This window comes from Brachycentrus maculatus, unplaced genomic scaffold, assembly GCF_059751285.1.
Source record: "Brachycentrus maculatus isolate JH-2025_06_01 unplaced genomic scaffold, ASM5975128v1 h1tg000452l, whole genome shotgun sequence".
NCBI lineage: Eukaryota > Metazoa > Arthropoda > Insecta > Trichoptera > Brachycentridae > Brachycentrus > Brachycentrus maculatus.
The window spans coordinates 619586-645844 of NW_028281199.1; the positions used below are offsets into that span (position 1 = coordinate 619586).

At 33.0% G+C, this 26259-nt stretch overlaps 2 protein-coding genes across 5 annotated transcripts; one reads left to right on the plus strand and one right to left on the minus strand.

Annotated features, from left to right (window-relative positions):
- Window positions 1-430: 430 nt before the first annotated feature.
- LOC148302429 (uncharacterized) lies at window positions 431-7161 on the plus strand. The gene is made up of 3 exons (XM_088271606.1): window positions 431-570; window positions 4492-4713; window positions 6869-7161. The coding sequence occupies exons 1-3, from the start codon at window positions 510-512 to the stop codon at window positions 7081-7083; spliced, it is 498 nt and encodes a 165-aa protein (XP_088127732.1). The 5' UTR covers window positions 431-509; the 3' UTR covers window positions 7084-7161.
- Window positions 7162-9820: 2659 nt separating this feature from the next.
- On the minus strand, window positions 9821-25189 carry LOC148302430 (polypeptide N-acetylgalactosaminyltransferase 13-like). 4 transcript variants are annotated; one of them, XM_088271603.1, is made up of 8 exons: window positions 24687-25189; window positions 23997-24113; window positions 23074-23230; window positions 21508-21602; window positions 20284-20464; window positions 17969-18141; window positions 15953-16186; window positions 9821-14945 (listed from the first exon to the last, which is right to left on the minus strand). In XM_088271603.1, the coding sequence occupies exons 3-8, from the start codon at window positions 23226-23228 to the stop codon at window positions 13939-13941; spliced, it is 1845 nt and encodes a 614-aa protein (XP_088127729.1). In that variant the 5' UTR covers window positions 23229-23230; window positions 23997-24113; window positions 24687-25189; the 3' UTR covers window positions 9821-13938. The 4 variants fall into 4 exon arrangements, with proteins under 4 accessions (XP_088127729.1, XP_088127731.1, XP_088127730.1 ...); XM_088271605.1 differs by lacking the exon at window positions 24687-25189 and adding an exon at window positions 24319-24585; XM_088271604.1 differs by lacking the exon at window positions 24687-25189 and adding an exon at window positions 24315-24585.
- Window positions 25190-26259: the final 1070 nt, after the last annotated feature.

Consider the following 26259-nt stretch of genomic DNA (forward strand, 5'->3'; position numbering starts at 1 on the left):
TGGTTAGTTAGTTATATATATACGCCACTGTGGTAATATACTATTTCAATTTTTACTCGGTAAATATCACTATTTCTCAAAATCTGCGGTGTTTGAAAATGATGCGGCATGCTTCGAAACACGTGTCACAATAAATTATAAGAAACACTGGTTTTTCTCAAGTAAAACTTAAAGTAAAAATAGATAATTTTATATATTGTTCCCTTTTCATTTCTAGGAAGCAACGTTACAGGAAATGACGCTTCCTGCAATAAGTTTTCATGAAAAATAATCATAAAATCCTGGAAATATACGAAAAATAGTAATGAAACCAACCTAATGTACCCAAACCGCGGCTTTTCAGGTAAATACTATATGGTTATCTTATCTCATGGGTGATTCACTGCGGCCACACCTCGAGCAAACAGACAGTACAAAAAATCCAGCATTCAGTGTACGCAGTGAACTCGAAGAATCAACATCCATCGGTTGAAAATACTTTCAAAAAATCTTAACAAAATTGTGTAAAAATGTCGTTGCTTGGAAAATATGGAGCTGTCGCATTCTTGCTCTTGTGCCTGTCGATGAATGGTGAGATCTCAATTTGTTTTTATATGATTTCCATTCAACAGTAACCGGTGTGTTTTTATCTAGCCATTGATGACACCATCAGGATAAGTGATTGATACTTTTCCACGTTAGATACTTACTAGATAAATATTATTATTATATCAATCAAGACACGATTACAATTCTATTCAATTTTTCGTACTGTGCGGTAGCTGTTTCGCGCGTTAAGTACTTGTAAAATCATTTATCATATACTTTTCTGACTTTGATAAATTTAATTTTTTTAAATCATGCCTTTTTTATTTTATTTTATTGGCAAAGCACCCAATTTTGGGTGATACCTGCCATACTAGTGATTTTACATACTTAAACAATATTTTTTTTTATTGATTTTTTTTTGGGGTCACACGCTTTTGCCATACTTTTTTATATGTTTAATGATCGCACCGTTGTTACCGCAGTGATGTTACCTAGAATTGTAACCAATGAATTAGATGAAATTATAGTTATTTTAAACATAAACACAGTAAACCCACTCACAAGAACGAATAAGCTTTAAAACTTTGGAGCCTAAGTAGGGCCGTGATAAGCGGTAGCTAAATTTCAAAGGTACTGTCCAACATTGTATTATATATGTATATATATATATATATATATATATATATATATATATATAAATATATATATATATATATATATATATATATATATATATATATATATATATATATATATATATATATATATATATATATATATATATATATATATAAATATATATATAAGTAAGTTTAAAAACTAAATTGGAAAACAGATGACAAAATTTACTTGAAAATTATGTTATGTCAATTTATTTCTTGTCATTTAACTTTTTTTCAAATCCTCAATAAATAAATATTTGAAAAACTTGAAAAATAATGGCTTGATAAAGTTTTCTAAGTAAACTAGAACATTTCCGTAAGCTTTTATTTCATGTATTTAAAATACTTAGAAATACATTTGCGAAGGGAGATGTTCTTTTTCCCTGAAATAGAATTTTTCTGATAACTTCAATCTTATCTCCCAACCAAACTTTGCAATCGATAATACCATGTCTTACAAGACAACTCAAGGTAAATACATAATACGAATACTATGTGAGTAGTACATATAGATAATAATAAAATCTTGGTAAATAATATTGGCGTTTTTTTCTGCAAATATTTATTTTGGGTTTTCAAGGAAAAGGCTGGTATTTGTGGGTTTTTATGTGTATATCTATAATGCATACTCAATGTTAAATAAATATCTGATGTATACAAATACATCAAAATAACGAATAAGTATTTTCATTCATTTTAAAATGCACAATTTCACCATTATTATTATTAGCATTATTCCCTTTGTAATTTTCTGCCGTATTTATTTAACTTTTTGTACAGAACATGTGTGTCGCCTACTTTCAAAATCCGCCAGATCCATGTTAGTCGAAATATATATAAATATATATATATATATATATATATATATATATATATATATATATATATATATATATATATATATATATATATATATATATACATAAAAATATATACATATATATATATATATATATATATATATATATATAAAGGGTCCGCCAAATAACTTTTTTTTTTTGAAAATGCTATAAAAAAAAAACTACTGAACTACGGCTGTGTGGCACGTAGCGCCGTCCTGTTGAAACCAAATGTTGCCAATATCCTCCTCTTCAATTTTTGTGAACAAAAATCCGTTCAACATGGCCCGATAACGATCGCCATTGACTGTAACGGCCACTCCTTGCTCATTTTCAAAGAAAAATGGCCCAATTATGCCTCTGGACCAAAATCCGCACCAAACAGTGACTCGTTTTGGGTGTACCGGCTTTTCAATGTATGCGTGCGGGTTTTCTGTGCCCCAAATACGACAATTTTGCTTGTTTACATACCCGCCAAGATCAAAATGAGCTTCATCCGAAAAGATGATTTTTTTGGCAAAATCGGCATCTTCTGTAAGTCGATCGCAGGCCCACTCAGCGAAGCGAAAACGCATTGGATGGTCAGTTGGCTTCAACTCCTGAACCAATTGGACTTTGTATGGCGTCATACCAAGGTCTTTATGCAAAATTCGTCTCAATGATGTCTCCGAAATGTTCAATTGTTGAGAACGACGGTGAATTGATGTTGATGGCGCTTCACGCCACTTTCTGCCACAACATCGATATTCTCGGGTGTACGCACTGTTTTTGGCTTTTCACGCTTTGGTTTATCGATGAGGATGCCAGTTTCTTTCACTTTTTTCACAAGATAACGAACATACGGAGCTGACGGTGCTTCTCTTCTTCCAAAAACCGTACGCAATTTTCGCACACATTCTGCAACATTACCATGATTTTCAAAGTAATGTCGCAATATTTCCCAGCGTTGTTCAAGCGTATACACAACCATATTCGCTCAGCGGAAGGATAAAACTAATTATCTGTCAAATCAGACATGAGCTAAGTGTTACAATTCACGAAATAAGCACTAGTTGAAAAAAAAAACTTTAGATGGCGGACCCTATATATATATATATATATAATATATATATATATATATATATATATATATATATATATATATATATATATATATATATATATATATATATATATAAATATATATATATATATATATATATATATATATATATATATATATATATATATATATATATATATATATATATATATATATTTATGTGTGTGTGTGTGTCGTTACTTGTGAAAGGGATCCGAAATATTGTCGATGAATAATGGTTGAGTGGAAATGCGATGACTGACCATTTTCTGTAAATGTCTTTGCACTTTTCCGTGTCTGTCTGCTGTGCTGGTCGGGGTTGTGGGCGACTGTGTACCGGCCATCGTCGAGTCGGAATCGGATCAACCTGACTTATTGAACTAAACACTAATCCCTTTTACTGCCTACACCGGGGTACATCTAGAAAATTTGGTGATGGACTTACAATCTTGTATTTATTTCAATTGGCTGTGACAGGTATATTGAAAGCTTTTAAATGTAAATTCACAGTAAAATCGGGATACAATTTTATAATGTCTCTCATTTTCAATAAATTTAGCAACTTAGTTAAAAAAAAATTGCTTAGCAAGAACAGATATGTCAGGAAGCCTAGATGCTTCTGTATCAGATCTGGGCATGCGGTGGAACAGCTTTCAATATTACGTACAATACAACCTCTCGTAAGAGTTCCCTATGAACTATCATGGATCCGATGTCGGACAGGTCCTCACCGAGGCCCCTGCGACTGTTGTCTTTGAAAGCTGTTGTCTTTGAAAGCTGTTGTCTTTGAAAGCTGTTGTCTTTGAATGCTGTTGTCTTTGAAAGCTGTTGTCTTTGAAAGCTGTTGTCTTTGAAAGCTGTTGTCTTTGAAAGCTGTTGTCTTTGAAAGCTGTTGTCTTTGAAAGCTGTTGTCTTTGAATGCTGTTGTCTTTGAAAGCTGTTGTCTTTGAAAGCTGTTGTCTTTGAAAGCTGTTGTCTTTGAAAGCCGAAAAACCCGGGGGCTGTGGACGAAAATCATGTTTCAATGATTAAAGAAAACACTTGTTTTATACAACGTGAGTTTTATTAAAGACTACATGTTTCGGAAGTTCCATCATTCAGGTCTGTATAATAACTAAATTATAAAATATAACATTGTTCTATAAATAAGGAGAGGGGAAAGTTAGGGGGAGGAAGTTAGTCAAGGGGCGGAGTTTGAAAATAAAGGAAAAATGGAAAGCAAAAGTGAAGAATTTTGAAACAATATTATTTAATAAATTATTATTAGAATTTAGTTTTTTTTGGATTTCTAAATATTCTAAATAATGCATAATTTGGCCTTTATGTGGAACAAGGTGTTATGCCGAGACAATAAATAAAAAATCATGTTTTTTTCCTACAGTTTCAGGTGCAAACACAACTGCAAGCGAATGCTGGCAACAGAGATCTAGGGAGGGCCCAGCATCAGAGATCGACGGGCCTGGCAAGCAGGTGAGGTGTGAGCCTCGCGGACTCGTCTCCCTGGCGTGGCTGGATGCCCAAGAACCGCAGACACTTCCGGGCCCAGGGAGTATGGAATTCGACTACGTCTGCATCAAAATGACTGGCAGTAATCCTGCTATCGGTTAGTAAGAAATGCATATTATAAATAACAATACTATCATACATTTTTTTTTAAACTCTGGCCCCGCTTATTCCCCGCCCTAAGGATATCCATCTCATCCTGGCGAGCAGGAACCCAATTATGTACAGACTTTTAGTTGTTTTTTTTAATTGAATGGAATAAATTTATAGTTTAATAATAAGTCTATCATATTTTATAATTAAGTAAAAATATTCAGCTAACTTGACATTGGGAAAAGCGATTTATTTCATATGCAACGCCATTCTATATTTAAAAAAATACTATCATATATCTTCTTCTTCTTCTTCACTTGTTGTAGGCCTTGTGGCCTGTTTTTAAGAGGGATTAGCCTCCTGCGATGTCGATTCCCAGCTATCGACCCATCTCTTTGGTGGTCTGCCCGCGAGTCGTCTACCATGGAGTTGGCCGTACAGTGCGATGTGGGGGAGTCTGGATGATTCCATTCTCCTCACATGCGCATACCATTGTCTCCTTCGTTGCCTTCCCCACCTAACGACATCTTCGATCTCGCATATTTCCCTGATCCTGGCGTTTCTTATTCTATCTCGAAGACTCTTGCCTGATATGCTTCTTAGAGTCTTCATTTCTGACACTCTAAGCGCGTTTTTCAATAAGTGGCTAAATATTTATTTTTAATTCATTTTTTTTATATTTCCAAACTTGAAAAACGATATCCATAAAAATCAAGTTTTTTGATATTTGACGTTGTTGAAAGGAGTGAGCGACTTGTGTAACGTTCAATGCGACACTTAAATAATGTTTTAATTACTGGTCACCTAATACCACATATAGTTATAAGTGTTTTATTTTTAAATAATCAAATAAACAATATTATCCATTGTTCTATGACCGCTAGCGTAATGGACGATACGAGCTGAATAATTTATTGCTGATTATTTTCTAAAACGTAGTTCATACCAGGAAAATACCTACTTCAATCGTTTAGGACATTTTCTGGGGTGATGTCACCTTACCACAAATAACGTCGTCATTGACGAACAATATATGGTACATATGTAAGTCATTACGTGTGAGTACGAGGACATATTACCTGACGTAATCCCCAGAACTCAGCAATTAGCTATACCCAGTGGCGTGCACAGAGTTTTTAATCAGGGTAGACACTGCTTTTCTGCCTATATAGAATGCGCGCCTCTGGTTACACCCAAAAATAATAAATAAAAACGTCAAATCGGTCTAATAGCAATAGTCTAATCAATAAAAACAAAATTCTAAATTCACAACATTTTGAGTGTGTCCAAATATTTTTCATCTCACCAATAGATGTCTCTAGTGAAGTTCTAGTGATTCAAGACCAATGTTGGTTCAAGAATAATCCGATTGGGATTTTGCATACATCTAAATAAAAGGGTCTCTGCTAAATAAAAGCTTTCTCATACTAACCATAGACGGCTCCAGTCAACTCACACACAATATTTATTATATTTGTAGGAGCTGCAAAAATTTGAGTAGTTTGGCTATCAATCATGGGTAGAATGGAGTAAATGTCACACGTGTGTAAAGTGATCATTTAAACCAGCCTATGACAGGTTCTGTAAATACTGAGATTTTCATAATCTTCTTCATAGTGAGATCTCAATATTTAGAACTTAATTTTTTGACATATCATCAAAGATGAATAAGTCTGGGCATTAACAGGGCTGACGACCGTCACAGGCTGGTTTAAGTGATCACTTTACACACGTGTAACATTCACCAATTCTACCAATAATTGACAACCACACTACCCGAATTCTTGGAAGTTCTATATATATGAACCAGTTTTGAAACATTATTCTTGAATCACTAGAACTTCACTAGAGACATCTACTATTGGTGAGATGAAAAGAAGTTTTTTATTGAGCAGAAACTCTTTTATTAGTATATGAGGTCCGAATCCTGGATTATAATCAAACACAAAATAAAAATAAATGTAAAAATATGATATAAATAATATATGATTGTAAATAATGTCAGCCCCGTAAATGGCCAGACTTCCATATTCTCCTTCATCTTTGATGAGATGAAAAAAAAAATTAAAATTACTCCTGTAATTGGAGATAATCCAGATTTTGTGAACAAGTAGTTGGACACACACTTAAAATGTTGCAAATAAAAATATTTTTGTTTTTAGCTGGAGACTCTACTGATGTTATCAGAGGATGTGCCATCGCCGCAACAGCCAGGAATTTGTGCAATGCCCTCATTGAAGTAGAACTGGCCAGAGACAAGAAGGATGCCCGTTGTGACATCTGCTCATCAGATTACTGTAACAGCGCCATGGGTGTCAACATCTCCATAGTTGCACTCATCGCGTCAATGTTTCTCGCTAAATTTTTAAACCATTGAATAACTTTTTTAAATAGTTGTCCATATATATAAGAACACTAATATTGACAAATAAATTTATAAGAAAAAATCATTATTGTTCTTCAAACTACTATCCCTACCCCATAGTACACAAAAATCGACAATTTTCAGTTCTGCATGTTTTCAGAATGACCAGAAAATGTACTATATCCCAGCAAAAGCGGCATATTTTTAACATAATATTTACCCGCTACAGGGCAGAAAGTGTTGTTTTTGCATTTTGAAGAAAAGGTTTTATATAAAAAAAAAATTTAAATATACTAAATATTTTGCAAATGGAGAAAAAACCTTCAGGTTTTACTTAAAATGATCTGTTGCACAGTAAAAAATTTGATAAGTGGCTTGATATTTATTTTTAATACATTTTATTATATTTTTAAAATTTAAAAATGAACTCCTGAAAAATCAAGTTTTTGATTTATGACGTTCTTGAAAGGAATGAGTGACATGCTATTGCTTGATTGACACAATCTTAGTTTGATCTTGATTTCAATGAAGGTAAGGTGATGAATTGTACTAGATACTTCTTCTGTACGTGTCATATCACGTCCTCCTGATGTCAACTATCACTTGAGAGAAATTGTCCTTGTCTAAGGCAGCTCTAAACAGCGCCTTGATGTTCCTGATCCTCATCCAATCTCGTATATTCCTGAGCCAGATCTGTCTTCTGCCCACACCTTGTCGACCCTCTATTTTACCTTTTACAATTAGGTGCAATAGCCCGTACTTCTCTCAGCACATGCCCCAGATAGGACACCTTCTGGACCTTGATATCAACTGTCTCCCTGCTCCTGCTCTTTGAAGCGCATTTGCGTTGCTGACCATATCGGTCTGTGGAATACGTAGCATGTACTAGATACTAAAAATATTAAACAAGTAAAGGAATTTGTTTATTTGGTCAGTGAAATGTTTGTAAAAAAACATATTAGCAAAAAATATGATACTATAATAACAAAAAATATAATAAACCATTAAATAAAAATACAAAAATTAAAAATGTTAATAAATTTTATTTGATCTAAAAATAATATTGAATGATGATACTTTTTGGCCCTATAATATAAATACACAATGCATATAATAAAAAATACACAATAAAACTAAAATGTAAAATAAGTACATATTTCAATCCCAAAGTGTTGATCTCAATATATTTCTACAATTTTGTCTTTTAACTTATTTGTTACTGTGAAGTTTGTTAAAGAAATGTAATTTGGCGGGGGCAATATTAGACCTCATCAAAACAATGACGACAGACATATAATTGATAATATTTTTGTATTATAGTGACACCTATCCGCTACACAGCAAAGCAAACAAGAAATCAGACATGTTTTTGTATATGATGTTGAAGGTAACTGAAATGCACAAAAATGTGCACACCGCCACGATGATGTTAATAAAGTGAAAATTATTATTCAAAATAATATCCTCAATTTCATTGGTTGAGTCCACAGTCACTTTGTGGTAATATCTATCTATTTTTAATTTAACACATTGTGGGAAACGATTAAAATTTTCTTTTACATGTTATTAGTAGAGAACATTACACGCTTATAAGCGTGCTGTTTGCTTACTTTTGGTAGAGCGCAAGATGCTAAAAAACATTGTATAGATCAGAATTAGGTTTGCGGTTACTTGGTAGTTACTTTGTTAGGTTACTTAGTTACTCTGTGATTAGTATACGATCCTAATTAGTAAACTAATGAGTTAAGTTCACTTGGTTTATACCACTATTTCTTAAAATCTATTGTGACACGTGTTCTGATGCATTCCTCATCATTACGGTGTTTGAAAATGATGCGGAATGCATCAAAATACGAGTCACAATAGATAGTAAGAAATAGCGGTATTTATCAAATAAAAAATATTTTCAAATTAATATCCTCAATTTGAAACTTGCAATACAGCATATCGTTCCTACAACAGTATTCACATAAACATAAAATCGGAGTGGAAAAGAGGTCTTCTACTGTATTTCAATTTTACAAACTCATCTTCGAATAAAACTAAACATTTCACACACTAAAATGCTTAACGCTAATTCACAAACAAATTTTAAATTGCAGGAAACAATTATGTACATATAACAATATAGGCAACCATTTTTTATTTACATGATAATTTTGCATTGTCTTCATTTCCTGAATTAAATATAATCAGATAAAACCAGATAGGAGTTTACAAAATACTAAATATATATATATATATATATATATATATATATATATATATATATATATATATATATATATAAAATGGACTACATTTTATAAATAAATGTGTATTTGATTCTCAAAATATGAAAGGAGATTTATTTAGCAGTTTTTTGGATCCAAATATATTGAGATCAGCAAATTTAACAATTTAATCTTCCAATATGAATATCACAGTCAACATAAGACACAATTTTATTATAAAAAGTATATATTTATATATATATATATATATATATATATATATATATTTATATATATATATATATATATATATATATATATATATATATATATATATATATATATATATATATATATATATATATATATATATACATATATACATATATATATATATATATATATATATATATATATATATATATATATATATGTATATATATATATATATATATATATATATATATATATATATATATATATATATATATATATATATATATATCGTAGTCATACAGGAGAAAGTGACCAACGTGATCATTGACTATTTGATATCTTACTAGCTTAAAATTGCCTTCAAAGAATCCCAAAGGATTTTAAACTTGGAAGTATAATATATTGACTTGTTAAAAATGACTAACTGCATTGATGTTTATTTTCTTGCCAAGCAAAAGTGACCGGTTAAATGGCCCTCCTAAACATTTTACGTTTTGTTAGTTGGTCACTTTCTCCTGAACGACTGCGATATATATATATAGGCTCAATCTGTAAGTGTTTAACTACATCCACGCCATTACAGGAGAGAGTGAAAATATTTTAATTTGAACCAGGGCTCTCCAAACCAAAAAAAAACTAAGTAGATTGAAGGGCCACAGAAACAAATACATCCATTTTACAATCTTGACAAAACGCAAACAAGTGCGTTCTATTTTCTTTATTTTCCATTTAAACAGACTGAGCCAATGCAACACGTGGCCAGATACAGCTAGTTTTCATATAAAAATACACTTTATTATATACTGGACGCATCATTGTATTGTTAAATTTAATAAATTCTTACAATATACTAATTATAAAAATGCAGAATTTTACAAATAAAATCATAATTCATTATCTAAAAAAAACATAATTAAAAACAGGTATTTATTAAAAACATTTAGATAATATGGACGGATTTTTTTAATACAGTAAGTATATTACACTTAGTTCATTTAATAATACTAGATTACTAATCTAATGTGCAAAGGCAAATGGCCGCAAGTTAAAAACAGTAGTTTCGAGATAAACAAGTTTAAAGTTAACTTTTAAGTGATGCTTTTTGCCAACACATGTGTGGCGGTCATGTATAAAATTAATACAATTTTGCAACTATTTGGATAATGAATATCTTGGTGAAGGAAAGAGATGGAGCAAAATCTGTGATTGTATATGATAGGCTAGTTATGAGAATGCTTTGAGCCGTGTTACGCCAAACAGCCGCAACTTGAGTTAAGGCTAGTTGCCTTTACACATTAGTAATGCTGCTCCTATCATTAAAAATTGCCACATATGATTTTTTCTTCATACTGAAGATTAGAGCGTAATTACATATGTACGCAAGAGACAAAGATAATCAAATCAGATTGATAAATATAATTAAGTACAGTATGTAGCTGTTAACACTTTCGGGTACAAATTATATAAAAATAACTACTGTAATGCAACAGTTTTACATATCTGCAAAAAATGCATTGTTTTTTTAAATATAGTCATAAATTTTAAACTACAGCATGGCGCAAAATTAATTACCCTATCGGAAGATGTTATAATTTTTGTAAATGGTGTCATACGTCAATCATATTTGACCTTTGTAAAATAGACAGCATCGTAACCAGGACCTTAGGACTGCAGACTGAGTAAACACATCGCTCACTCCTTTCAAGAACGTCTTAAATCAAAAATCGACAATTTTCAGTTGTGCATGTTTTCGGAATGCCCATAAAATGTACTATATCCCAGCAAAAGAGACATATTTTTAACTTAATATTTACTCGCTACAGGGCAGAAAGTGTTGTTTTTGCATTTTGAAGAAAAGGTATTGTTTAATTATTTTTTTAAATATACTAAATATTTTTCAAATGGAGAAAAAATCCTTAGGATATACCTAAAAAGATCTATTGCACAGTAAAAAGTTCAATAAGTGGCTTGATATTTATTTTTAAAACATTGTATTGTATTTTAAAACTTTAAAAACGTTATCCTGAAAAATCAAGTTTTTTGATTTATGACGTTCTTGAAAGGAGTGAGCGACATGTCAAAAATTGAACTACATGATTCCCCAGTCTGCAAATTTTGTATGGAGGATAACGAAACATCAATCCACATTCTCTATAACTGTGACGCACTCACTCGCAAATAAAGTCACATCCTTAGAGGACCACTACTAGACTCCGAGAAGGTAAAGTTCTTACCACCAAGACAGGTCGTGAGCTACATGACTCATGTAGGTCTTGAGAGTGAGCTATGATACAGAAGGAGGTCACAATGGAGTTAATATGGTTGCAGTGACATAAGAGATGCAAGTTCCCTTGACCTCATATTTATAAAATAAAATAAACACTATGATAATAAAAAACAACAGTTTAAATTCAAATAACAAGACAAAATTTGATAATTTATCGAAGAATTTCCAATACATTGTAATAAAAAATGTCAAGTGGTAACTAGTGAGGTCAGTGGGGTTGTTTATCATATGTAACGCAAACAAATTGAAAAACGCGAGAGGTGCTCCAATCGGCACGATACGACACATGCCACATCCACAAACACTGCTTGTTCAAAAGCATGAGGTGGTCAAGATACAATAAGAAATAATGAATAAGACTTTTTGATATCCTGAATTGATTTTTATACAAAAAAAACTTATCAAGCATTTTCTTATTATTTATTAGTACACTTTTTACGAAGCATTTTATTATTATATACTCATAAGTACACTTTTTTACAGGGCTTTTTTTATTATATATAGAAAAGCACATTTTCACTGGGGTATGGAACATATCTACCATGTAAATGGGTAGTTCAATATATATGTATTTCAAGGTTAAAGTTAAATTAAAAATATCAACAAAACATTTTAAGAATATTTAATTATACAAGTATTAAATGAGTATTAAATATAAAAAAATAAATATAAAAAATTAAGTACAAAAATAGGAATTAATAAATACTTGGTACGAACTACATTATCTAGAAAGATGATGTGGTTTTGTATTATTTTCAGTCAGATCTTTATAAAGGACACAATTCTATGGATAAAGAAGGCACTGTTAACACATTCTGTGGTAAGAACACGATTAGCGTGTTCATATGTCCCATCTACTTTGTGCTCGGAACACGTGCAACGTGTTCATGCCTGAATAACGATTGTATTTCAAAAAATAAACCTGAGCACTATTGACACTGTTAGTTATTTTTGTATTAGAGCAAAATATTTGTTGCATTTGGACTTTTCTGTGTATGTAACATTGTTTTGCATAGTAAAAGTGAGTCTACACATGGAGTTTTGCCCGTACAACATATGGACAAAAAAATGGGCCTTTTCGGATTTGCCCGTACTTGGTATGAGCACCCTGGCAAAGAAATAGCTCCAACCGATTTTACCATAGTAACAGCGTGAGTAGATTATAATGAGAATTATGGGCTAGTAATACTAGATGGAAAACCTTTGTGTATTAAGATCAGTTTCAAAAGTAGTTAAAAATTCTCATAGTTGAAACATTCAACAAAAACATTGATAATGAAAATTATTCTTATTTAATGCTTGCAATAATGCGTTACTTCATTATCAGAAATAAAAAATGGCCTTTTTCCAAATACATAAAATGTAACAATGATTAAAGAAAACACTTGTTTTTTACCACTTGAGTTTTATTATAGACTACATGTTTCAGAAGTTAAACTTCCATCATTCAGGTCTGTATAATAACTAAAATATAAAATTGTTATATGAATAAGGAGAGGGGAAAGTAAGGGGAAGGGAACGGAGTTTGAAAACAAAGGAAAAATGGAAAGCAAAGGTGAAGAATTTTGAAACAATATATTATTTAATAAATTATTATTAGAATTTAGGTTTTTTTGGATTTCTAAATTTTCAAGATAATTCATAATTTGGCCTTTATATGGAACAAGGTGTAATAATTTTAATTTATGAGAGTGAAATGAGTGATTTTAATAAATAGTATGCTGTTTATTTTATGAATGGTTTCTATTGTAAGTGGTAAAAGTGGTAAAAAACAAGTGTTTTCTTTAATCATTGTAACATGTCTTACCACAAAGTTAATGCCGAAACAATAAATAAAACATAAAATGTACATTAAAACTCATCAGTTGAAGGACTTAAGTTCTTTTCATTGTGTTATTGTATGACACATGCCCTCCCACGTCAAATTATGAATACCTAGCGATATATGTCATAAAATCATATACAATATTAATACACTTTCTAATACATTTCAATAATTTAAATGTGTTGAGCACCAATATGTTTTCATGGGTTTTTTAAAGCAGTCAACGTGTTAAATACTGCACTTACTTGGCTAAACTGTCCTTGCATCTTCAGATCTAGTGACGAACATCAAACCATTTTTTACAATACGTATTTGCCAGAATAATATTATTTCCAAGGAACTGAATCTAGAATCCACCTTTGACTTGAAGATGCAGAACAAGGAACTAAATGCAGTCTCTCTACACGGTCCGCCGGCAGTATGGAATCCGGCTGCAGGCACTGTCCGCTCGGGACATGCTTCAGTTTATTCTGGGACTTGTCATATTGCCACTTCTGTCTTGGATATCCGCTGCATCCCATCACTCTAACTACCCCCTTCCCCTCCCCTTGGAACTCTCCTTCCTGAGGAGCGTCTAGACATATAGACTCGTCCATCATCAATTGGCCGTCTTCCGTCATTACGAAAAACCCGTTGAGATTATCGTCTTTGACACATTCCCCTAGCGTGGCTGGTCCTAGCGGCTGCCCCAGAACGCCTTTGCTGACGGGCCTCATCACGCATTTCTTCGTATCGAGATGCTTTATCCTGCCGAAGAATCTGTTGTCCGTCGGGAAGAAGTTCTGCGGCCACACATTGTCTAAGTACCATTTGAAACCCTTGCATTTCAGGCGTTTCTTGAGCGCCAAGCGATCGGCTATGCTTTGGTTCCCCGCGTGTATCGCCACTTCTGGATTGAACTTGAAGAAGAAATCGGACCAAGAATCCATCCATACGAGCGCCACCCTGGCCAGATTCTTAGATAATATCTCTTTCATCCCTCCCGGGAACGAATAAGGACTAGATTTCCGGAAGATATGGCCAATGTGAGAGCAGGGGACTATCTCCACTTTCCCCCCGCACTGCCAAAGGCGAAAGGACATTTCTAAGTTCTCTCCTCCCCAGATTGTCATTTGTTCGTCGTACGCTCCCACTTCGTAGAAATAATCCTTCATTATTGCAAACAGACCTCCGGCCATCGCGGGGGAAGAGAATGGCGCGGTCAAATCCGATTTTCTCTTTTGCAATTCGTTATTTCCCAAAGTGTACCAGCGGAAGTGAAGATTCCAATTGAAGGCGCCCCAATGCAATTCGAAACTCTTAATGTACGCGAGAGATTCGTCATTAATGATATCTGTAAAGAAAAACACAATATTATTACAGGAACACCTTAAGTTATGTAACATACGCCTTATATTGATTAACAAGTAAGCAACAACAAAAAAATTCAAATATGTATTTGAATAAGAAAAAACTGAGTAAAGTAAGTAAAATTTATGTTCAATTATTGTATTTCAAACATTAAAAATATAACATAACGTTTGTATATACGTAAATCCAGTTTTTATTTACTTAACACAAAGTCTGCGGGCGGTTTTATCGTCAACCCCGATCCTAATTAATACACTAATTAGGTTCATATACTATTCACAAATAATCGCAAACCCTACTCCGATTTGTAGAGTTTTTTGGGGTCAGAGCAAATAGATTTACAACAAAAATTACTCTCACATAAGATAAAAAAGCACCTCCCAGCAAAGTTCACAAACCGCAATTAACATACTTTATGGTATGGTCTAGCGCTCTACCAAAAGTAATCAAATAGAATGCTTATAAGCGTCTTCCGCTCTCTACCAACAGTATGTTGAAGACGGTTTTAAGCGTCTCCTGCTCTCTACCAACAGTATGTTAAAGACGCTTCAACCCTTTTAATCCCGGCAGGTATTAATATGGCCGTACCCAGCAAGCCATAATTTTTTCAACAAAAATATGAAAATTTTTAGAAAGATGACTGTAACTTTGATAATATGGGTAAATTTTAACATTTTAGTATTTCTTGATCTTCCTCATAGATGTCTCTATATATTCTAATTAAAAAATATTGCAATTGGATTTAATATTGGCTTGCGACAAGCTCAAATGAGAGCGCGTTTACTCGCTCATTTTAATGGCCGGCCTGGCGAACTTGGAATTGGAGAACATGTTAACGTGCTTATGGCAGCGAACCGGTTAAAGAAACTTGTTTTACACACTCAAAATGTTGTAAATTGACAATTGTCTGACTGATATTTGGTCCAATGTCCAAATGTCCATCAAATGTGTTAAATACCAAGCCAGTTTGTTACAAGTTACAATACACACCTATGACGGGACACACGGCGCTGCGGGGGCTCTCGGCGAGCCTCTGCAGCAGGGGCTCCAGGAAGCCGGGGGCCGCCTCACAGTGCGCGTCCAGGAAGAGCAGCGCGGGGGCCACAGCGGCGCGGGCCCCCGCCAGGCGCGCCCCTACCAGGCCCACGCGCCGGCCCATCCGAACCACCCGACAGGGAACGGGGAGGGCTTTTACTGCCTCGTCCAATGGGGCTTTAAGATATACTGTAAAAAGACAATGAATTTTATAGTATAAAAACAGAAAAACATCAAACAAAACCTAAAACATATGTCTCTTGGTCAAAATAACTTTGATTATTATGCAATAAAATTTGTACAACAGTCTTCCATTATCTATTCATTAAAAGTAAAAACTTAATTCAAAAAGCTATTCTAAATTAATGGAAGTGGGTAGATCTGAAATATCATTCAACCGTGTCGAATTTGATTGCATGTCATAAAAAATTCTTTCGTATAATTTTATCAATGATATATCGCTCACTCCTTTCAAGAACGTCATAAATCAAAAATCGTCAATTTTTAGTTGTACATGTTTTCGGAATGCCCAGAAAATGTACTATATCCCAGCAAAAGAGGCATAGTTTTAACTTAATATTTACCCGATACAGGGCAGAAAGTGTTGTTTTTTTCATTTTGAAGAAAAGGTATTATTTAATAATTTTTTTAAATATACTAAATATTTTTTGAATGTACAAAAAACCTTCAGGTTTTACCTAAAAAGATTTGTTGCATATGAAAAAGTTTAATAAGTGGCTTGATATTTATTTTCAACACATTGTATTATATTTTTAAACTTTAAAAACATTCTCCTGAAAAATCAAGTTTTTTTCTCCTGAAAAATCAAAGGAGTGACCGATATGGGAACATTTAAAAGGAAGTGTGTATGAATCGTGTGTGGTATAGCCGTGCAAGGAAGGAAAAAAAGCGATGCATGGTGGGATGACGATGTCAAAAATTAGTGACAAAAAAATGAGTGCTTAAAATTGTGGCAGTGAAGGATTAAAACTCGCAGAGTATAAATCGGTTTAAAAAATGTAAATTAAAGTTAAGCGAGAGGAGAGTGAACGGAAATGACTGCTGAAAGAGGAGGAATGAATAAAAATGTCTAATAATTTTCACGAAAACATAAAAAAAATCTGGATAGAAGTCAAAAAATTCTGGAATAAAGTTCCGAGACGGACTCCCACAGAGGAAATATTTAATAAATTGCAATTCATGACAGTCAAACAACTATGTATCCGCTAAAACAATCCTTACATATGACTTTAAAAATTACTCTTACATAAGATAAAAAAGCACCTACCATCAAAGGTTAACATACTTTATGGTATGGTCTAGCGCTCTACCAAATAACCTTTCCCTCCCGGTGATATGTATTTACTACAACTCGAGTTTAAAAATGAGAATATCAGTATAAAATATAATAGGTACGGTCTCAGAATTTTTTGTATTCCTCCGTAATACTATTATGTGTTACATAAAAGCATTATAATATAAAGTTAGTCATTTGCAGCGACGGAAATAAATAAATTGTAAAAGAAATCGGGGATAGAATCACCAATACATAGACGTTTCTCAGAGTATGCGTGCATGCGGCACCCGGCTTCATAGTGTTTCGGACGATCTCATTTTAGTTGCGTACAAGACGTCGTCCGGGATGGTTGTCTAGCTGTGGCGGATACTTACGATGATTTTTTTTTTCTTTTTTAGGTACTTATCAGAGCTAACATTACAAATATGATATATTTCAACTTCAACTATTGTCAATAAAAGCAACATTTAAGAATTTACACATTTTTCCCGTTTTTAAATCACATTTTCATATGGTGTACAAAATACATATCACCGAAACGCGCGGAAGTTTTTAGCATCGTAAGGGAAGGGTTAAATAGAATGCTAATAAGCGTCTTCCGCTCTCTATCAACAGTATGCTAAAGACGCTTTTAAGCGTTTCCCGCAAACAACGTCTTAATAATGTTCAGTTACCTCTGTCGCTCGCATCATCCACAAGTATGATCTCTTCGAGCAGGGATGAAGGGGACCTGATGGCTACGCTCCAGGCAGTCCGGAGCAGGGTGGACCACGCCTCGTTGTGAAACACTATTACAACACTCACTCGAGGCAGGCTGCCATCCGTAGGGTACTGCTTCATTTTGCAGCTGAGACACGTATCGCAATTAGATGAGAGTAATTACAAAAAAGATATAAGAGACACTAATCACTCACTCCTTTCAAGAACGTCATAAATCAAAAATTGTCAATTTTCAATTATGCATGCCTTCGGAATGCCCAGAAAATGTACTATATTCCAGCAAAAGAGACATATTTTTAACTTAATATTCACCCACTACAGGGCAGAAAATGTTGATTTTGCATTTTGAAGAAAAGGTTTTTTTAACTAATTTTTTTAAGTATACTAAATATTTACAAACGGAGAAAAAACCTTCAGGTTTTAACTAAAAAGATCTGTTGAACAGTAAAAAGTTCAATAAGTGGCTTGATATTTATTTTTAAAACTTTAAAAACGCTCTCCTGAAAAATCAAGTTTTTTTTTTATTTATGATGTTCTTGAAAGGAGTGAGCGTAATGACCAAACCATAAGAGGCCGTACTTCAAATATTACATTTTCATTATAAACTGCAAATGCAAAAACTTATTCGCCTTTATCTACGTTCATATCTTTTTAGATGACCCAACAGATTAATCATCAGGAATTGGCAAAAGCATTAATTGTGTCACAAAAAATTATCAGCAGACGTTTACGAGCAATGGGAAAGATCACCAAACTAGTAAATGAGTCCCACACTATTTTAATTAACGGCAAATGGAAAATCAAAAAGTCACTTGTGAAATGCGTTATCAATGCCACGAAATAAAATCATTTCTGTACTGAGCTGTGGCGGGTGACAAAAATTTATTTATTTTGGAAACCCAAAGAGAAAAAAATAATGACTGTCACCTGGAGAAGCCAGTCCTTCAACAACAAGGCCAAATTACTTTAAATTACATTTTAATTAAGACGCTATTTTGCTGTCATGGATTACGCGCACTTACGAGGTATCTATATAAAATAACTAAAAATATACAGAACTTGTTTTTTTTTATTCTTTTATTTGGGTTAACAACAGCAACATATCGCTCACTCCTTTCAACAACGTCATATATTAAAAATCGTCAGTTTTCAGTTGTACATGTTTTCAGAATGCCTAGAAAATGTACTATATCCCAGCAAAAGCGGCATATTTTTCACTTAATATTTACCCGCTACGGGGCAGAAAGTGTTGTTTTCTCATTTTGAAGAAAAGGTATTGTTTAATTTTTTTTTTTAATATCCTAAATGTTTTTCAAATGGAGTAAAAACATTCAGGTTCAACCTAAAAAGATCTTTTGCACAGTAAAAAGTTCAATAAGTGGCTTGATATTTATTTTTTATACATTTTATTATATTTTTAAACTTTGAAAATGATCCCCTGAAAAATCATGTTTTTTTATATATGACGTTGTTGAAAGGAGTGAGCGATATGTAAAACAAAACATCAAATGATATACATTAAACAAGCCAATTACAGTTAACCACAGAAACATAAGATTAGTACAAAATATTTAGTGTAGATCTAGCAAATGAACACATATTTATGAGAGAAAATGTGCATGTGTGAAGTGTGTAAGAGGGTGTGTGTGTGCGTGTGTGTGCGTGATGTTGATTCTAGTAGGGACATATCGCTCACTCCTTTCAAGAACGTCATAAATCAAAAATCGTCAATTTTGTGTCAATCAACAAAAAAATCGTCGAGTTGTGCATGTTTCGTAATGCTTAGGAAATGTACTATATCCCAGCAAAAGCGGCATATTTTTAATTTAATATTTACCCGCTATAGGGCAGAAAGTGTTATTTTTGCATTTTGAAGAAAAGGTATTGTTTAATTATTTTTTTAAAATACCAAATATTTTTCAAATAGAGAAAAAATATTCAGGTTTTACCTAAAAAGATCTGTTGCATAGTAAAAAGTTAAATAAGTGGCTTGATATTTATTTTTAATACATCGTATTTTATGTTTGAACTTTAAAAACGTTCTCCTGAAAAATCAAGTTTTTTGATTTATGACGTTCTTGAAAGGAGTGAGCGATATATACAATGCAGAGAAGCATAGTTTTTAAAGATCCTGAGAGGACATTATGCTCTCCATTCGACTTTTCAACACAGATTTTCCATCGACACTCGACGGGATATGATGTTACCAAATGTACTTGTATATGCCAAACAATAATTAATAACACCATTGAACCAACTCTTTTTTTACCTGGCACGTCTCACATCTGGTAAAGTACGATTGAGGGCGATCCTATCGCTTGCCAGCAAATTGAACCGGTGTATTTGAAAAAGCTGACGCATTCTCGGCAAGTCTTTCGGAGCCAGCTCCACGGGCCGGCCTTCATCACCCACTCCAGGCTGTGGGTTGAAATTATTTTCGTTCATCAATTCTGAAATGAGATAATAAATAAAAAAAGATTAATGATTAGTTTGCGGTACTTATTCCTGATATAATTTGTCAATGATTAACCTTTCCCTCCCGGTGATATGTATTTGCTACAACTCGACTTTTCAAATAAGAATATCAATTTAAAATATAATAATTACGGACTCAGAATTTTGTATTCCTCCGTAGTATAATTATGTATTGCATGAAAGTATTATAATATAATGTTATTCATTTGCAACGACGGTAATAAATAATTTATTGTAACTGCAGATAGTTGGTAGAATTCCATATTGAATTGTTGGATAATATATCGAAAATAAAACACGGTTTTTTGGATTGAATTCTACATTTATTTATGTATATATTAATACGTGATGCGTTTCGTCTTAAGAAACACTCTAGTGTTTGATAATGTCCTGAGAAGACACAGTTTTTTGGATTGAATTCTACATTTATTTATGTATATATTAATATGTGACGCGTTTCGTCTTAACACTAGTGTTTGATATTGTCCTGAGAAGACGAAATACGTCACGTATTAATATATACATAAATAAATGTAGAATTCAATCCAAAAAGCCGTGTTTTACTTTGGATATATTACCCAACACGGTAATAAATAATTTGTGAAAAAATTGGGAGTAAAATCACCAATACACAAACGTTTCTGTGTGTGCGCGTGTGGCGTGCTTTGTAAGTATTCGTGCATGTTCATGTTGTAACGTGTTTACTCCGCCAGTCCAGTAGTGTGTAGATTGTCTTGCGCGACGGTCATGTCACACTACGCCATTTATAACGGCCACTTACTATGTCTTTTTTTCTCGTTTTCAGGTAATAGGTAAAGGTATCAGAGCTAACATTACAAAATTGTTACATTTCATCCTCAACTATGGTCAATAAAAGCAACGTTTAGGAATATTCACATGTTTCCCATTTTTAAACCACATTCATGAGAATTATGGTGTATATGGTGTACAAAATACATATCACCGGAGCACGCTGAAGTTTTTAGCATTGTAAGGGAAGGGTTAAAAACTTTTTTACCTATGGTAACATTATCAGGATCCGGTCCTATGTAATGGCCAACTACAACTCGCATTCCTCGCGAATCTCGAAACTCTTGTTGTCCTTTCGATAATCTGTAATTTATAGCATACATTAAAAAAATTACTGACATTTCTTGGTGGAACCGCATTTTATAGAATAAAATAACAGCTATGTATGTAGTTTTTTTGCCCTACGCTCCATTGGGGTGCGGATAAGAGTTTGAAGAAGACACAGTATAATTAATATAGACAAAGACGTACGCGTTCTACTCACCTTCTTCATGTACCAAAGTGCAACACAGTCTTCTTACAAAATACCACCCTAAACAGAATCATGGACACTTACAACAAGACATTTAATGACATCGATATTTTCGGAAAAAACATAGCTACAATTAAAAAAGAGGTTAGTAGAAAGTTGTCATGCTCTGTTTACTCTCCACCAATAACCTAGTTAGGTAATGGGTGGGGGGGGTGAACCACTCTCATTAATTCCTGTCCTTTCCTTCTCCTTCCTGCAAAATCATACTATACCCTCACCCTTATACTCCCTTCCTCACACACACACACTCCAACTCTTTTTTATTTTATTTTTTATCTAGTGATGTTTTTGATCGTTATTCGAGTCTACTTAGTTGTATTTTATTAACAAAAACACATTAACAATTAATACTGTTACAATTGTTTCGCCTTGTTAGGGCATTATCTATACAAAATCACCTGGGTGGCTATATCAGCCACCTTCAATTTATTTATTCAGGTTTTTTTTTTTTTTTTCAGGTTCAGTGCTGCAGAACAGCGTTTATTATTTAATATAATTTTGTACTTAAGTTATACATATTATAAGTTATATATAAACATATATTTATTATTTTTTTTTTATTGGACACTGTCTATCCTCACTAGGTATTTGGAGATACCTGTTCTGAGGTAGGCAGGGTATGCTTATTCGTTTTATAATACAGCTTTATATATATTTTAATGATAATATAAAAGTGGTAAGACTGAAATAATATGAAATAATAATTATAAAAAGAAAGCAAATAGAGAGTTGAACTAAAAGAAAAGTAAAATCTAAAGGAGTAATATTATAAAATTAGAAAATAGGATTATATAATTATAAAACACTGACACATAGATTAATCACACACAAACTTTTATTAGCTGCTCCAGCTGGGTTCTTCCAATTTTTAGGAGCCATTCTTTTGTGTGCATTTTGAATTTATTTCCAACTGAACATAATTTTTCTTGTGGGAGCATATTATAAATATTAGGGCCTATAAAATTTGAATGTCTTTGGGCAAACGAAGATCTCACACGAGGAATATTTATTTTGCCTTCAGTTTTTGATATTGTGCTTTTAGTGTGGTTAATGACGTATGGCCCTTTGTTTTTGTGCAAGTCCTCTAAAATTGACTATAACATAAATGTGGAATTGTGTAATTGGCTTTCTTTTTTTATGAATGTAACTATTTTTTATTATATACTTTTACTAAATGCAAAGCTGTACAATTCCCGAATAAATAAAAAAATTAAAAAAATAAAAATGTTAAGGGATAATTACTTCAGATTGACTCCCCATGGATCTTCAACGGGAGATGTCTCCTGACTGGAATATATGGAAGAAGCCCACAGAATGAAAACGACAATTGCTGCAAATCCCAATATAGCCCGTTTATTTCTCCACCTGCCACATCCACTGAAGAACAATTTCCACATGACTGCAAAAAAATGGAATAATAATAGAATTTCCTACAAATATTTACTTCTTAATAAAAACAGCAGAAAGGAGAAAAATTGACACTTTCGAAATGTGGTGTTGGAGGCACGTGCTCCAAATTCCATGGACATCTAGACGCACCAATGAGTCCATTCACCAGGAACTACACTTGGATGGCTCGACTCTGACAACGTCTGTACACAACGGATTTTTCAGTTCTTTGGACACATGCAGAGCAAAACAAGGATAGCCTGGAACGACTGGATGTGATCGGTAGCTTGGAGGTGAAGAGAGGGAGAAGAAAATCCTCCATAAGATGGATTAATCAAGTTAAGACACCTTGGTGGTTGGAGCGCTACGTGCAGCAGTCAAGGGATAACTGGAGAAGAGTCATTGCTTCCACAAGGGTCACAACCCTCAGTAATGAGGACTAAGACAGAGAAGAAGAAGAATTTACTTCTTCTTCTTCGTGTCATGTCAGGTCCACCCGATATTGACATCTTTGGGAGTATGTCTTCCTGTCTTAAGCAGCTCTAAACAGCGCCTCAACTGTTCCGATCCCCATCCAATCTCGTATATCCCGGAGCCAGATCTGCGTTCTGCCCACACCTCATCAATCCTCTATTAGGTGCAATATCTCATATTGTATTTCGCGGCTTGCGATGGCATGCTTACTACAATACACAGGTGAACTAGTTTCTCAAATCTCTTTCATTAATTATTCTTGAATGGTAGTATAACTAAAAAATGTGAAAGAGTTTATCTACCTCGGAAGCAGGATTTCTTGAGATAGCAGGTCAAAAGACGAGATTGACAGTCGCATTCACCCAGCAAGACTTGCGGTTAACAGTAAATCAGTGATTTTCCAATCAAATAACATAGACCTGAAACCACGCAAACTTCTTGTCAAAACGTATGTATGGAGTGTGCTAATGTATGGCTGTGAGACATGGTGCCTTTCTGAAAGAGATAAGAATAGGCTGAATGCGTTGGAGATGTGGATCTATAGAACAATGCTCGGGATATCCTGGAAAGACCACATCTCCAATGACGAGGTACTACGATTAATCAAAGAAAGGAAGCACCTACTCGCGACTATCTCCAAAACACGCGCCGAATGGATCAGCCATGTGCTAAGGCAAGAAGGTTTCCTGCACCAAATAATAGAGGGGACGGTCGAGGGAATAAACGCCAGAGGATGCCCACGCCGCGAATAGCTAAGCGACTTATACGAAGATATGGGCTGCTCGACGTATGAGGAGCTGAAGAGGGCTTCCGAGAATAGACGAGAATGGCGAAGGAGAAGTCATCTGTTGCTGCAGACCAATCCGCAGGATTGAGACCAGAGAGTGAGGTAGTATAACTGCTTTGTTGATACTGAAAACTTCTGCTATTAAGTAAGTTTTTAAAAAGAACTATTCCATTTTTAAATTACAAGCAAAATGCACTTTACTTACCTCTAATCCGTACGAAATTCCTCTGTATAATCTATAAAAATATGTAAAAGATACACCGAATTCAATCAACTCATTTCCTCAATGATGTATAGACTATATCTTTTTATTATATCAATAATGCCGTCTTCGTTTTCTCATAATTCTCTAACCTGTTGCTTTAACTCACAGCATTTATTTTAACAACTGGTAAGATTCTCTCCTTTATTTAAGCAACAAATTTTTCATTCAAATATATAAACCAAGTGCGGTTAACGCTTGCTATTCATTTTTTTAATAAACTAACCGGCTTCAAATTTGTATCATGTTTATGTTTTATGCGTCGTGTCCACTAATGTCTTTTTAATCGAGATCTCGATAGACAATCGATATGTCAAACTCAAACGTCAAACCTGTGTTACCTGTGTAACAATTTTTTTTAATTGGTACTTGTTCAATATGAATCTTAAATGTCATAAACATATCGTATTATCAGAGTACTGCATTCATTGTTTTTTTACAGTGTTATTTTTTTACCTATTTCTGTACCGAATTATTTGAATTACAAAATTAAAAATAAAAATAGGCAAATCAGTCTTGCCAGTAACCAATAATAAATGTTTGCCATATGTAAATTATATCTTTATTTAATATGTATTTTTGCGTTAGTACTTACCTACTCTATGTTGGTCGTCTACATTTAGTAATATAAAGTTTTATTTCTTATATGAATCATTTTTATATAAAAACAAATCATAACAGGTAAATTAGTTGCTATTGTAAAATATTTACTCTTTTATACGGCTGCGCTGATATTTTCTAATATATCAGTAAATTTACATTCATTAGATTTATAGTTTAAATTATTACATATTGATATATATGTGCTATATACGTAGTAACAACCTAATTATATAAACATTATAGTACTACGTGCTTTATAATACCATAACATCTATGTAAATATATATAACAAAAAAATACAATAACTTTGGCTATCATATGATGACTGAAAATTGCCACCGTGTGACAATAAAAAAGCAAAGGTTTGAGTAGAGAAAAAAAATTCCGCGCTACCATTGTTCCTACGTACTTACTTCTTCCGAACTTATGGATATATTTACAATATGTAATATTCAAGATTTCACAATAAACTATATTTATATTTATCAATCAAAATCATAAAGAGAAGATGTTTTAAGAAATAAAATGCAAAGTAACAGTATTGGATTTCTTTATTTTTCAATTACCAATCATTCGCATACCAACATCTAGTAAAACTCATACAAAATTTATATTTTATGTAAATGCTTGTATAAAATGTATAATATTCTTATAATAATAATTAATGGTAAATATGTGTATGTTACGAAACAACCATCTAGGCAGGAGGAATAACATTCAAAAATATTCTGCTGACTTCAATGATTTTTGTATGGGACCATTGTTTATTAAATATTATAATATACCTAACAAATACAAAAGAAAGAAAATATAAATACAATAGAAACCATTTATAAAATAAACAGCATACTATTTATTAGAATGATTTTAATAATCCTTAAAAATAGTATAATTACTATATTATGATAGTATT